The following is a 12653-nucleotide window of genomic DNA, read 5'->3' as shown; positions in this document are numbered from 1 at the left end:
TCCTTGAACTCACATAGATCCACCTGCTTCTGCCTCCTGAGTGCCTCCCAGTAGGCTACAGTCTGGTCATGCTGAACAGAACCAGACATTTCAGGGTGAGGATCAGAGGACACACAACAGCAGTGCCTTCTGCCTGAGACCCTTGGATAAGATGGGCAAGGAACAGAGATGAATGCTTGTCTCTGCTATGACAGAGATGGTATTGACAGGGTGGAGACTAGTGGTCCATGAAAGAATTCACCAAGGCAAAAAGGCAGACGCTAAAGGGTGTAGTAGAGACACTGGCAAAACTGCCATAGGCTGAGTGGTGAAGAGACACTGTGCAGAGGCATTCCAGGCTGTTGATTTTGAAGGGTACAGCCTTCTACTCAAGCCATTGGGTGGTACTTGAGTGTCACAGTGGCCTGGTTGTGTCCATCTTCTAGGGAGTGACACACGTGGAGCTCACACCTGGGTAGACACCTCCTGATCTTGCTGAGGAGTCAGGACTGTCACTCAGGATTGGCTGTCTGAGCAAGGCAGGCATAGCTCACTACAGGGTCACACTTCTGAGAATCTGAGTTACTAACGGTGTCAGGAGTGAGGATAATCAGGGAAAAGGCAAGAGATTCCCTTTCCCGTGTCCCTTACGTAGGCTGCCACCAGAAGGTGTGGCACAGATTGAGGGTATGTCCCCCACCTCAAGTGATACAATCAGAAAGATCACAGGCATGCCTAGCTCTTTGGATTCTAGCTGATTACAGAAGTAGTCAAGTTGACAACCAAGGTTAGCCATCACAGTCCTGACCTAGTCACCTTGGATTTGAGGAACACCAGCACCGGTCCATCAACATCTTGATGACAAAGATCTGAACCTACCCCCAAATGAGGGTACAGGTCATTCCTGGCTCATCAGATAGCAAAAGATCACCAGGTTGTAAGATACACCCGATCCTTGCATTCCAGGAAAAACAGCCAGGCACCCCATTCCATTGAAGAAGTAAGCTGGGTGTTTAACTTTGTTGGCTCCTCCAGTGTGTGCACAGACAACTACAGCCAAGACACAGGTTTAATGAAGATCTGCCAGTCTGCTGCTGGGTTGGAAGGAGACACAATTAGATCATGTACTGTGGGCAGCATGAGGCTCTATACTTGGCTAGCAGCCCCTTATTCCTAAGGCCTGTGCTGACTGCCTGAGACAGACAAAAAGACCAAGTAAGAGATGTTAAAGATTTCACCAGGTATCAAGACATAAAGCAAGGGTGGGTACCTTTGAACGTGTAAGTTTCACTTCATTCTCAGAGCCTGAGAAACAGATTTTGACCTCTCCCCCAGCAAAAGCAAGTGCTTTGGGGAAGTGAGAGAAGCCTTTCTCTGCCCCCAGCATCAGCCCTGAGGAGAGCCTGCCCGAACCAAGCAGTACGCCACTCCAAGCTGAGTGACATGAGCTAGATTGCTATGTGACTACCTGAAACAGTAGAGATGTGGATGACAGGCAGGACTCAGTGGACAAAAGAAAATTATAGATCTTGGCTGAGAGAACAAAGGCTTTATTGGACTCAACTGGGGCTGTTGAGCGGCATGTGTGGGAAAGCCCCAGGACCCCAGAGATTTATGTGTGGACAGTGGTGGCATAATACATTGGAATTCTGCCTCTTCCCTGTGCTGTCTAAATGCCTCCAGGGCCTAGAATAGCATGAAAATGGCATTCTAGGTGGTGACCTAGGGACGAGTTGGGCACCTACCTAGCAGGGACTGAAACAAGGACCTGAAACAAGGTGTCCCACGCCCTACCCCGACCCCACCCTACCTCAGAGCATCTATAACTCATAATGGATCCTTAGATGGCTCCAGGAAGGAGGGATTACACATTGGGATACAAGGATGAGGGTGGGAGTGGCAGGAAAGGCCATCAGAGCAAGGTCTGGAGGAGGACTGACCCCAGGCTGAACAGAAGCACCCCAGCCAGGGTCCAGGTCCTTCCCGCAGTGGGAACTGCTGCATTGCAGAGGTCTTCCATGCAACAGGAAATGTCGAAGCCGCTGCCAGTACCCATAATCTCCAGGTATTCAGGGAAACCCAAATTGTTGGGGCACGCAGGAGCACAGAACTTGTTTTTCGTTTTAATTCTAGAAGATACTGCAAAACATCAGGGAGTAACCTCACAGCTTATACAGGAACAACTCAGCATCCCCAAGTCTAGGGCACATGCCACCAGGCCTGGATGGCCCAGCCTTGACTCTTCAGGCACACTGAAGCCAGACATGGTGGCTCATACTTGTAATCTCAGAATTTGGAAGACTAAGGCCGGAGGATTTTTATGAGTTCAAATCCAACCAAGGGTGCATGAGGAGTTCTAGGTCACCCTGGGGATAGAGAAAGACCCTGTCTTAAAAGAAAACGGGCTGGTAGAGCAGCTCAGTGAATAAAGTGCTTGTTTGTGTGACCACTGGGGACCTAAGTTCCAATCACCAGAGCCCATCAAAAGATGGGCAAGCATGGTGGCCTACTTGTAATCTCAGTGCTCAGGAGGGAGCAATGGGGAATCCCTGAGGTAAGCTCATTGGCTGGACTAGCTGAACCTGTAAGCTTGGGGTACAGTGAGAAACCCTGCCTCAGTAAATAAAATAGTTTCCAAGGAAGATACCCATCAACCTCTGGGCTCCATGCCCTTGCACCCACACATGTATACACACATGCACTTACACGCTCTGTGCTGAGGAGACAGCTCGGTCGGTAACCGTGCCGGTCACACGGAAGCATGAGGAGCGAGCTTCAAACCCCAGCACCCAGGTAAAGAGCCAGCCGTGCGTGGTAGCACTGCTCATGATCTCCATGGTGAGGAGGCGACAGCAAGAAGGCTCCAGGGACCACCCAGCCAGCCCTCACCCTCAGCCTACTTGGCAAATACCAGGTCCCCATGTAAGAGCTTGTCTCATAGACCAACGTGGTTGGGACTGGAGAAATGGCTCAGCAGTTAGATGCACTTGTTGCTCTTCCAAAGACCGAGGGTTTTGTCCCCAGCCCCACATGGTGGTTCCACAACCATCCATAAGTCTAGTTCCAGGGGAACCAAAAGCCATTCACATAAATTTAAGGTTTTTTTTGTTTGTTTGTTTGTTTTGTTTTTTTTAAGTAGATAGTGATTGATGAATGAAACCTAACAATGTCCTCTGGCCTCCACATACATGCACACATATGAACCCACACTCAGAGACAAACACCCACCCACCACACACACACACACACACACACACACACACACATATACAAAGACATGGCACAGTGCAAGACCACTCAGTGGCAGAGCAGAAAGTGCAGCTGGCCTCTCAGATTCTGACTGGTCCCCCAGGCAGTTGTACCTAGGAGACTTGCTTCAGGGGATGGCAAGCTGTAGAAGGAAGAGGAAACTGAGTAGCAGGGTTTCTACAAAGCCTGCTCCTGCCTTGTCTGTCTAGAGGTTGTGCCTAGAAACTGACAACCTTGGGGATCTGCTATGTCCTGAGGTCCCTTTTCCATCAACATCCCAGGGTCACTCCTTTAGCCTAAACTCCAGATTCCTTCATCGTATGCAAAGACTCACTAAACGCTCCTAATTCCTCGGGGCCTTCAGTAAGCCAGTGAGACCCTAGACACGGAGTAAGGACAGAAGCGTCACAGGGCTACCCTGGTGAGGGGATGGGAGATGATGACAACCATGCATTCCACTGCTTTAGGATTCACCTTCTAGCACATTTCTGGACCCCAGGGCAGAACCCCCACTTTGCAGGAGTCCCACACCAACCCCAAGAGAAAGGGGAACTTGGAGACTATGGTTCATAAATAACTATGATTGACAAGTGCCCGGACCTTTCCTCCCAATCCACCTCCCACCCATCTGCATAAGGCCCCAGGGAACTTACACACTTTGGCTTCAACATTCTGAGTGACACAGACTGTATCAGAGCTGGGGCAGGTGAGTACTTCGCAGGGTGCTATCCCCAAGCATTGGTAGCAGCGCAGTCCCTGAGCTGAGAAAGAAGCCAATACATGAGGGGCAGAGCACATCCTTCGTAGCACAGATCCCTCCTCTGCATCTGGCTTTATTGTCCACACAGCTGCTGGCCTATAGGACAGAGCAAGGACACTATTGCCCAGCACCTCCACCAAAAGCAAATGTGAGCCAAGAGCCACTTATTGAAATTGTTCAAATATACTAGGTATTAGGGGTATTAGCGAGACAAGCAGGAAGACATAGATACCTGACGTCTGCTGAAATGCTGTGTGGATGAATGAGTAGGTATGGGGCAGAACCAGGGCCACCTGATAAGGGAGGCTGTTCTGACCTGTCTTCTCACATCTATACCTGCAGAGCTGGTGCTGGGCCTTGGAGTATGACAGGGCACTGGACTTCTCAGAGCCCAGCTCAGAGTTGAGGCTCACCATCAAACCACCCACAATACAGATGTAGCTAGAAGTAGAGGGTTATCTGAGGCCTCAGAGTCTCCTAAACTAGGAAAGTTCTGGCATTTGGGCCTTCACGTGGCTGGGCTTGGGCATCAGAGAAAGGCCAAATGCCAAGAGTTAAGAATTCCAAACTCTTTGACTTGGCAGCTGGGCAACAGGAAAAGAAGCCTCTGCTAGCTTGCATTTATAGAGGCCAGTGGCCTGGTTGGGGAGGCAAGGACAGCTGAGGAGAGTCTGAGGACAGGTTGTCTGGGCCTCTGGAAAGAAATGAGAGGGGCAGAGAGTACAGTAATTCTTTCTGAAGCGATGGGCACCGAGGAGTGTGGGGCCAGTGTACACAGCAGAGGTAGTGAAGTCCAAGAGTCCTACTTGTATGTGGTGAAAGTTACAAGGCAGGCAGACACTGGCAGGTTTACAGACCCACTAAGCCACCCGAGCACAGGAGGGCTCACAAACTATAAGCAACCCCCAAAGGACAGCCCCTGGCCACGGCACACCTTAGGCCCTGGGCACACAATGAAAACACAAGTGTCCCCACAACTCTGAGGTTCCTTTTAAGTCTCCACTGGACCCTCCTGCCCATCTCTCATTTTCCGTCTCACCTTTCTCTGCACACAGTAGGGCCACAAGCAGGATGAGCACACAGGACTTCATCGCGTGGGAACTGTTCATCCTAGGATAAGGGGTGCATGCATAGACAAAACCTTGGAAGTTGGAACCAGTTAATAGACCCACCAATCACATCCCTGGAGCTCTCACTTGGCCTAGGTATGCCTCAGGCACTCAATCTTCCCTCCCTCCAACCATCCGCACATATTTCCCCAAGGAATGGATATCTGCCTAGTTTTCCTATCCACCACCCACTCAGCTTTCCCTTCCTAACCCCAAACCCCCAACCACAGCCCGATCCTGAGGGCCCGTCCCTGAGGGCCCGTCCCTGCACTCGCCACTGCCGCCCTTCCTGACGCCTCTCCTCACGTTCTCTCTGTGACCAGGCTGTAGGCACAGTGGAAATTTCTAGTGTGATGTGGACTGATATAAGTACCGACCGACCCCTCCCTTAGCTCCTCCCAGCTGCTATCCTTAAAAGGGAGAATTTTTCGTATTTCCTCCAGGCTGAAAAAAAAAAGTTCATTACTTATTGTCTAAGAGTTGGCAAGGCTTGTTGGTGACCCCGGTGAGCCAGAGGTACACAGCGGTTGGGAGTTGTTACATCTGTAGCAAGGGAAGGAGGCCACTTACCCAGCCTTTTCTTTTTTTTACTTTTCCTCTTGTTTTGTTTTGTGTAAAAACAACTTTGATTCACTTGGAGTAATTGTTATCTTGGAGGCTTACTGCCTCTGTGTGCTAAACTAGGCCCAAAATCATTACAGCCTCTGAGACTTACTGCTTAATAAGTTCACCCTTTCTTTTTCTTTCCTAGCTCTGGGCTGGCTGGTTCAGCTCAGCTTTTCTGACTTAAACTCCTCTCCCAGCTAACTTATTCAATCTGGCTTTTCTCTTGGCTTCTGAATTGCTCTGCATGGCCTCAAACTAACTCCAGGAGTCATTTCTAGTCTTCTGGCTGCTTCTCATTCTCTGGCTTATTCTGTCTTCACCTGTGTGTAGCTTGTTGTCTCATTCAACCTCTATCTGTAAAACCACTTCCTCTTTCTCTGCATTGCCTATAAAGTAGTTTTCCCTTTCTTCTCTCTTCTCATGAGAGTTGGACGAATCCTATTCTGACAAATATTTCACTGATTGGGCACTTTTTTCTGACACTCAATTAGACCTAACTTTCAAACCTTGGTGCTTCCTTCAACAAACCAATTTTACCCTCGTTGTTTGGGATTAAAAGCGAGTACACCGTGCCTGGACATAAGCTTTTCTTTATCTGAAACTTGCTCTATACCAGGCTGGCCTTGAACTCTGATCTGCTTGCCTCTGTCTCCTGGGTTAAAGGTGTGTTTGTATTCCAGCCAGATCTCACAGACCTATAAGGTCTTTGGATGTGATCCCTTGCCAGAGCAGCCACGTTCTGAATTAACATTCTTCTACAACTTCCCCTTTCCTGTTTAAGCTAAAAAAAAGAAAAAAGAAAAAAAATTGTATACAGTTTCTCTTTTACAAAAGAAACAATTACCAGTCCCACAAACAGTCCAAATGTCCTTACAAAGACCCACCCAGCCGGATGCGTAATTGCAGCCCTGATTATCAGTCCTTTAGCAACAGTCCATTTCAGCATCAAGGTTTTCCATCTGTCCCTCTTCAGCTGGCTTGTTAAGCTGTTCTCATACAGGGGGCATCTGCCTTCTGTGTCTCTTCCTTCAGTCGTGCCTTTCACTTGGAAGCTTCTCTTATTCGGATGGGATCTTTTATCGATTTAGATGCAATCCATAGTCTTTCATCACCTATGGATATATAGGCAAAGCCTCTTCCCCAACGTAACAGGTTCTCTGAGTTACATTCTAATGTTAAAACATTTTTAAAGTGTGCAGGTTGATCTAATTCAATAGTTTTTTTATTTGTTTGTTTGTTTTTAATAATAGCCTTATTTCACCTGGGGCATGGCCAATATTAACCCCCTAAACTATCTTTATCGCGTCTAAGTCCTCATTCCATGTCATCTGCTTTAATCATTCCTATTTGGGCTGCCTCCCATCCATAATCCCAAAATACTTGCTACTGTTCTTCATTTGGACCAATTTCCTCCACCCATGCTGATTGGCCATGTGGTCTTCTCCCGTTAACCCTTGTCAGTGGCCTCTTCCTTCTTCATCCCCCTGTACTTGTCTCCTTCCCAAGATCCTTCTCTCCCCACTAAGCCCCTTGAACCTTAGCCACACCTACTACCTTCTGCCCGGCCCAAGTGTAGGCCTTTTAATCAGTCAACCAGGAATAATTAGAGCATTCCTTCTCATCAAGTAGGTACAGGAGTTAGTTCAACATTAAAAACAATGACCGTGGCAGGGCAGAATTATTTCAAGGCACTGAAATAAGCATTTGAATACATAGCACCAGACCAAGCCCCAACAGTTTTGGTTTTGTTTGTTTGTTTGGTTGGTTGGTTGGTTGTTTTGTTTTGTTTGGTTGGTTGTTTTGTTTTGAGGCAGGGTTTCTCTGTGTAGCCGTGGCTGTCCTGGAACTCACTCTGAACACCAGGCTGGCCTCAGTCTCATAGCTATCTGCCTGCCTCTGCCTCCTGAGTGCTGGGATGAAAGGTGTGCATCACCATAGCCTCCTCCTCCACTGCCACCGCCACCACCAACCTGGCTTTTTCCTGTTTCTAAACAGAGGGTATGTACTGCTCACCAGAGCCAGGCTCCAAGTACTTGTCAGTTGCTTATCTGCTTGTTTGAAGAAGGGAGAGTGGGTTCTGAGCAAACCCTTAACAGGGTCTTGTGTCCACAAAGTAAGGGTCCCAAGCCAAGAACTAACTGACATGTGGGATGGGAGATACTAACCCATGCCTGATGGGACTGAGGATACTATTGGCCTCTTATGGCTAGAGCCACGGATGCTTTTCACAGCACAGGACAGTCTTACTGCAGAGGGTGAATGATCCCATTGTCCCCACAGTTGCCCAGAGTGGGGAGACCCTGTCTTGCAGAAGCCTCTGCGAAGAAGCTACATGTTCATTCTCCCCGCTATCGGGTTTGGCATGCTGCATGTCCCTACACCGAAAAGGTCCAGGTCCAAGACGCCCCACAAGGACAGGAGTTTCCCTGGCCTTTATGTCACTGCCATGTGACATGGTATTCCAATAAGTCAAACCTCACTAATTTGCCAAGTATTGATTGATCAGCCCCCAGATGAGCAACAGGGCCCCCTAGCAAGCCAGAGACTGAGATCCATGGCAAACACATCTGGCAGATGAGGTTCCAGGACCAACCCGCTATTTTGTCTCTCTCTTACTCTTTCTGTCTTGCTCCTCTCCTGCTCTCTCCCCTTTCTCTATCGGGGCACCCCCACACACCATGTCTCTCTCTCTCTCTGTGTGTGTGTGTGTGTATGTGTGTGTCTTTGTCTCTCTCCCTCTTCCCTCTTTCTCGCTAACTCCACCCAATAAATATCTTTTCCTATCATATCTGTTGTCTATGTGTGGCACCATTTTTAAATACTAACACCAGCCACAATGAAATGGAGCTGGCTGTCCAGTATTTAATGAAGCTTGCTTCAAATTTGGTTCAGAAATTGTGGTAGTGGTCTTATTCTCTCCTGGTGGAATTTACACGGCAAAGAGAGGTTTTTAAAATAGCCTGCCCAATTTCAAGAAAGCTATTAATATTACAGGCAACAAGTTAGCGGAAATGAATCAAGAAATGGGAGAACTGAGAACAACTGTCCTACAAACTGGAGCTACTATGGCTTATCTGGTATTTAAACCTAATCTTGGTTGTCAGCAGTTTACTGGAATGTGCTGTTTCAATCTCTGATTTCTCTTGTACTACCAAATTTGACAACTAAATTGATGACCTACATAAAGAAATAGACAAAATCTCTCAAACCAATTTTGACTGGTTAATATGGCTAAGATGGTTCTCTTATTGGCCTGCTACTCTTATTTCTACTGGTTAATATAATTAGGCCCTGCACCCTTCAATGTGTTACCAACTTGGTCACCTGTCAGATAAACAATGTTAGAATTATTGCCACTCAATGGCTTATGAGGAACCTGCCTGGCTCCAACTGGAAGGCAGGAACCATTATGATTTATTGTAAAAAGTAAGTTTCTGTTTCCTGGAACCTGCTCTGTCCTAACACATGACCTTGACTTCTTTTGGAGAATACAGGAAATCCCCCTAGCCCTCCCTAATCAAATGTGGCAAACACATGGTGATGGCTGTTTGTTTGTGGTTTTTTTTTTTTTTTTGAGAGTTTTCTGTACTTCCTTACCAAATATAAGCACTAGATTCCTTCCTTTCACAGCCTCATAGCTATTTTCATATAGTCTTTTTGTTTTTATCTGTGTGGGTTAGAGCGTTAAAAGAGTCAGTCTACTTTGATTCTGACGACACTTGCTCCGTGTCTCCATCCATCTGTGTGATGGGGCAAGACAGTGGAGAGGTTCCTCCCTCCTGTATTCTTGCTGAGGCCGTTTCCGGGTTTAACTAGAATCTGATCTTCTTGATGGAGCATCCCATGGAATACTTCCCAGCTCTAGTTTAGGAACCAAAGGTCAGGATGTCCTAACTAACTTATCTAGCCTTTGTTAAAACTGCCCATTTGTGTGAAACCCCTGCTTCAGCTGGCTAAAGGCTTATTTTCACTTTCCTTGAAATGGCTTACTTCCTTTAAGCTGCTGTGGCTGGGATGCTACGATGTGCTTTCAGGCTTTAAAAACACCATGTTTTAGACACTTGGGGCCACTACTAGTTACCCGACACTTGGCTGTAATAAAGACTTTTTTTTTTTTTTTTTTTTTTTGGAGGGAGTGGAGCTTCGAGACAGGGTTTCTCTCTGTAGCCTTGGCTATCCTGGACTCACTGTGCAGACCAAGCTAGCCTTGAACTCTACCCAACTGCCTCTGCCTCTCTGGGTGCTAGGTTTAAAAAAGTGTGCTACCAAGCCAGGCTTGGAATAAAGATCTTCAATTAGCCATACACTGTACTGAGTGCTCATTTCCAGTGAGCTCCCTGTAACATCTGTTACTGTGGCCTTGGAGACTATGGAAACTTTGGACCCGTTGACACCAAAATTCAGTTCTCACCTCAAAGAGGATAAAAGATAGTTTATTCAGAAGCCAAATATGAATGAGGATGGTCTGGGAATAAGGCCTTAGGTTACCCTAGGTTCCACGTGCCAATAGTTGATGAAGTTTTCATAGTAATGGAACAAAGAAAGTCCTCAATGAAGGACTTTCAAATATACTGGTGAAAACATCAGGTAAGTGGGTTACAACAAATTCAAGACATCTCTGCTACAGGCCTCAGGTGCTATCCGATTACTCACGGCCTTCTGGTTAGAGGAATTAGGGTTTTGTTAAAACATCCCAAAAGATTCTGTTACTCACCAGATGTTAGATCAAGAGAAGTGGGTAAGGAATGGCTGTTTAGGTGACTTAGTTCCCTTAGGATGTCTTTATCACCCAATGAAGATTATGATGACTCCGAACCTGCAATAGTCCAACCTTTATGCAGTCTCAGAAATTCTGTTCATTTATCAGCTTTGTAGGTGATCCAGGGCAAAGTGCAACACATTTACTGAAACTTTCCTTTTAAGTTCCCGTCTCCATTTCCTGGTAAACATCCTTAAGGCCTAGTAGAAAGAATATAATAACCCCGGCCTTGGGAAGAGACATGACGTTCTGAGTTGCTCCAAAGATTAGAACATTTTGTACTGCTGGGTCCTCCCTTCCTCCCTTGGGAGTTCATTCAGTTGGGCCTGTCAATCACCCGACCAAGAGACCACCCTTTGAAAGGCTGATTCACCTAGTCATGCTACAATGCAATATGGTTCTTAAAAAAAAAAAAAAAAAAAAAAAAAAAAAAAAAGGAGGGATGGGGGAAGGACAGGATACTGAAAGGATGCACCTGGAATAAGTAACAAAGCCAGACACAGAAGGGGTGCACTGCTTGACTCTGTATCCCGAACAGGTGAATCTGCAGAAATGGAGAGAAGATCGTCAGGGCTTGGGGGAGGAGTGAAGAGAGGCTATAGAATAGGAGTGATATTTCCTGTGGAAGGATGGAAAGGGGGTTTACGGGCAACACAGACACAATAGGCTTTTGACATGACCACAGAGGTTAGGAACACACGTCCTCCTGTTTGTACGGTAAGCCGTCTTGCTCACTGAGCCACTTCTTCAGCCCAGGCCTGGCCTCAACTCATGTTCCTTCAGCCCGCATGTCCCCAGTGCTGGGAGAGCAGGCCAGCACAACCACAACTGGCTTAAGATTTTTTTCATCTTAAGTCAGGGGTATCTATTATTACTGATTTTGCTCTGGTATAAGACACCACTACCAAATCTAGGTCTATGGAGTTCTCCCAACAACTGTAGTTTTGTAACTACAGTTTTGTAACTGTAGTTTTGTAACCCACTGAATACAGTGGGTTTACCCCACGGAGACAGCTTGGGCATGTCAGGAAAAGAGGAAATGAGAGTCCCCAAACTTGCCTTTCTAAGCAGTGCAGAAGGGAGGGTATCAGAGAGACATACTTTCTTGCAGAGGTGGATAGGGGTCCATCTTCAATCTCTAGTTTACCTGCAGAGAGGAGCGCCCCTAGAGGCATAATTTAGCATGACAACCAGCACCGTTAAGCTTTGGGCTGGTTCTATGTGGCTTTCTTTGAAGGGTTTTATCTGGAAAAAAAAAAAAAGCACAAAGGCTGAAAATGCTGAGGCAGGAGCAGCCTTCCTCCTAAAGAGTCACAGAATTTGTCATTAAGTTACTGCTTAAATCCTGAGGTGAAATCGTGGATCCATTTGGGTTGACTTTATTTATATTTATTTATTTATTTTTGACATGGTGTGTTGAGGTAAGGGACACCTGATTCTGATGTTCCCCAGAGTTCCCAGCAGCATTTGTGAAAGCACTATTCTTTTTTCCACAGACAGACGTGACACTACTGTTAAAAAAATCACCTGAGCATGTACATGAGGTATTCGTCTGGACTCCGCTCTCGCCTGTCTATATGTTTTTGTTACACTATTTTTTGTTTGTTTTGTCTTTTCGAGACAGGATCTCAAATAACCCGGGGAACTTGGTATGTGTTTGAGGATGACCTTGAATTTCCGATTCTCCCGCCCCTGCCTTCTGAGTCCTAGGATTACACCAAATCCTGTGACTCTTCCAATTTCTTGTGAATTTCTGTAGGAACCTATCTTTGCCTTTCTCGTTCCCTCCCTCTCCTCCCTTCCTCTCTTCCTTTTTTCTCTCCTTTTGTCTCCCTGACCTCCACCTGACAACTGAGTTTCAGCCCTGGGATCCACACAGTAGAAAGAGAAGTCCTGTAAGATGGCTTCTGACCTCTACGCATGTTCCATGTCACATATGTGCACACAGACTCATGTGACTAATAAATGAAGGTTAATTGTTAAAAACCCTTCCTATCTGTAAGCCTAGAGTACCCTTCACTTAGGTAGGCCTGCCTTCATTTCTTTTGCAGCTTTAATGTTCCAGGCTTGTGACGCTTTGTGTAAACTTATTCCTAGGTGTCTGATTTTTTTTTTTAGGTTATTATAAAAATAACTGTTCCCTCCACTTCATCTAGCTCTTGCCTGGTGGTCTATAAAGACACCACTGATT

General features: G+C 46.6%; 1 protein-coding gene across 2 annotated transcripts; it reads right to left on the bottom strand.

The window, feature by feature from the left end:
- Nucleotides 1–1513: 1513 nt before the first annotated feature.
- Ly6s (lymphocyte antigen 6 family member S) lies at nucleotides 1514–5489 on the bottom strand. 2 transcript variants are annotated; one of them, XM_021659427.2, is made up of 4 exons: nucleotides 5404–5489; nucleotides 5028–5098; nucleotides 3882–3989; nucleotides 1514–2118 (listed from the first exon to the last, which is right to left on the bottom strand). In XM_021659427.2, the coding sequence occupies exons 2-4, from the start codon at nucleotides 5095–5097 to the stop codon at nucleotides 1892–1894; spliced, it is 405 nt and encodes a 134-aa protein (XP_021515102.1). In that variant the 5' UTR covers nucleotide 5098; nucleotides 5404–5489; the 3' UTR covers nucleotides 1514–1891. The 2 variants fall into 2 exon arrangements, with proteins under 2 accessions (XP_021515102.1, XP_060245260.1); XM_060389277.1 differs by having other exon boundaries at nucleotides 5373–5434.
- Between the last annotated feature and the right edge of the window lie 7164 nt (nucleotides 5490–12653).

Source organism: Meriones unguiculatus, chromosome 8, assembly GCF_030254825.1.
Source record: "Meriones unguiculatus strain TT.TT164.6M chromosome 8, Bangor_MerUng_6.1, whole genome shotgun sequence".
NCBI lineage: Eukaryota > Metazoa > Chordata > Mammalia > Rodentia > Muridae > Meriones > Meriones unguiculatus.
The sequence above is the reverse complement of the archived record's forward strand: the minus strand, read 5'-3'. Positions and strand labels throughout refer to the sequence as shown.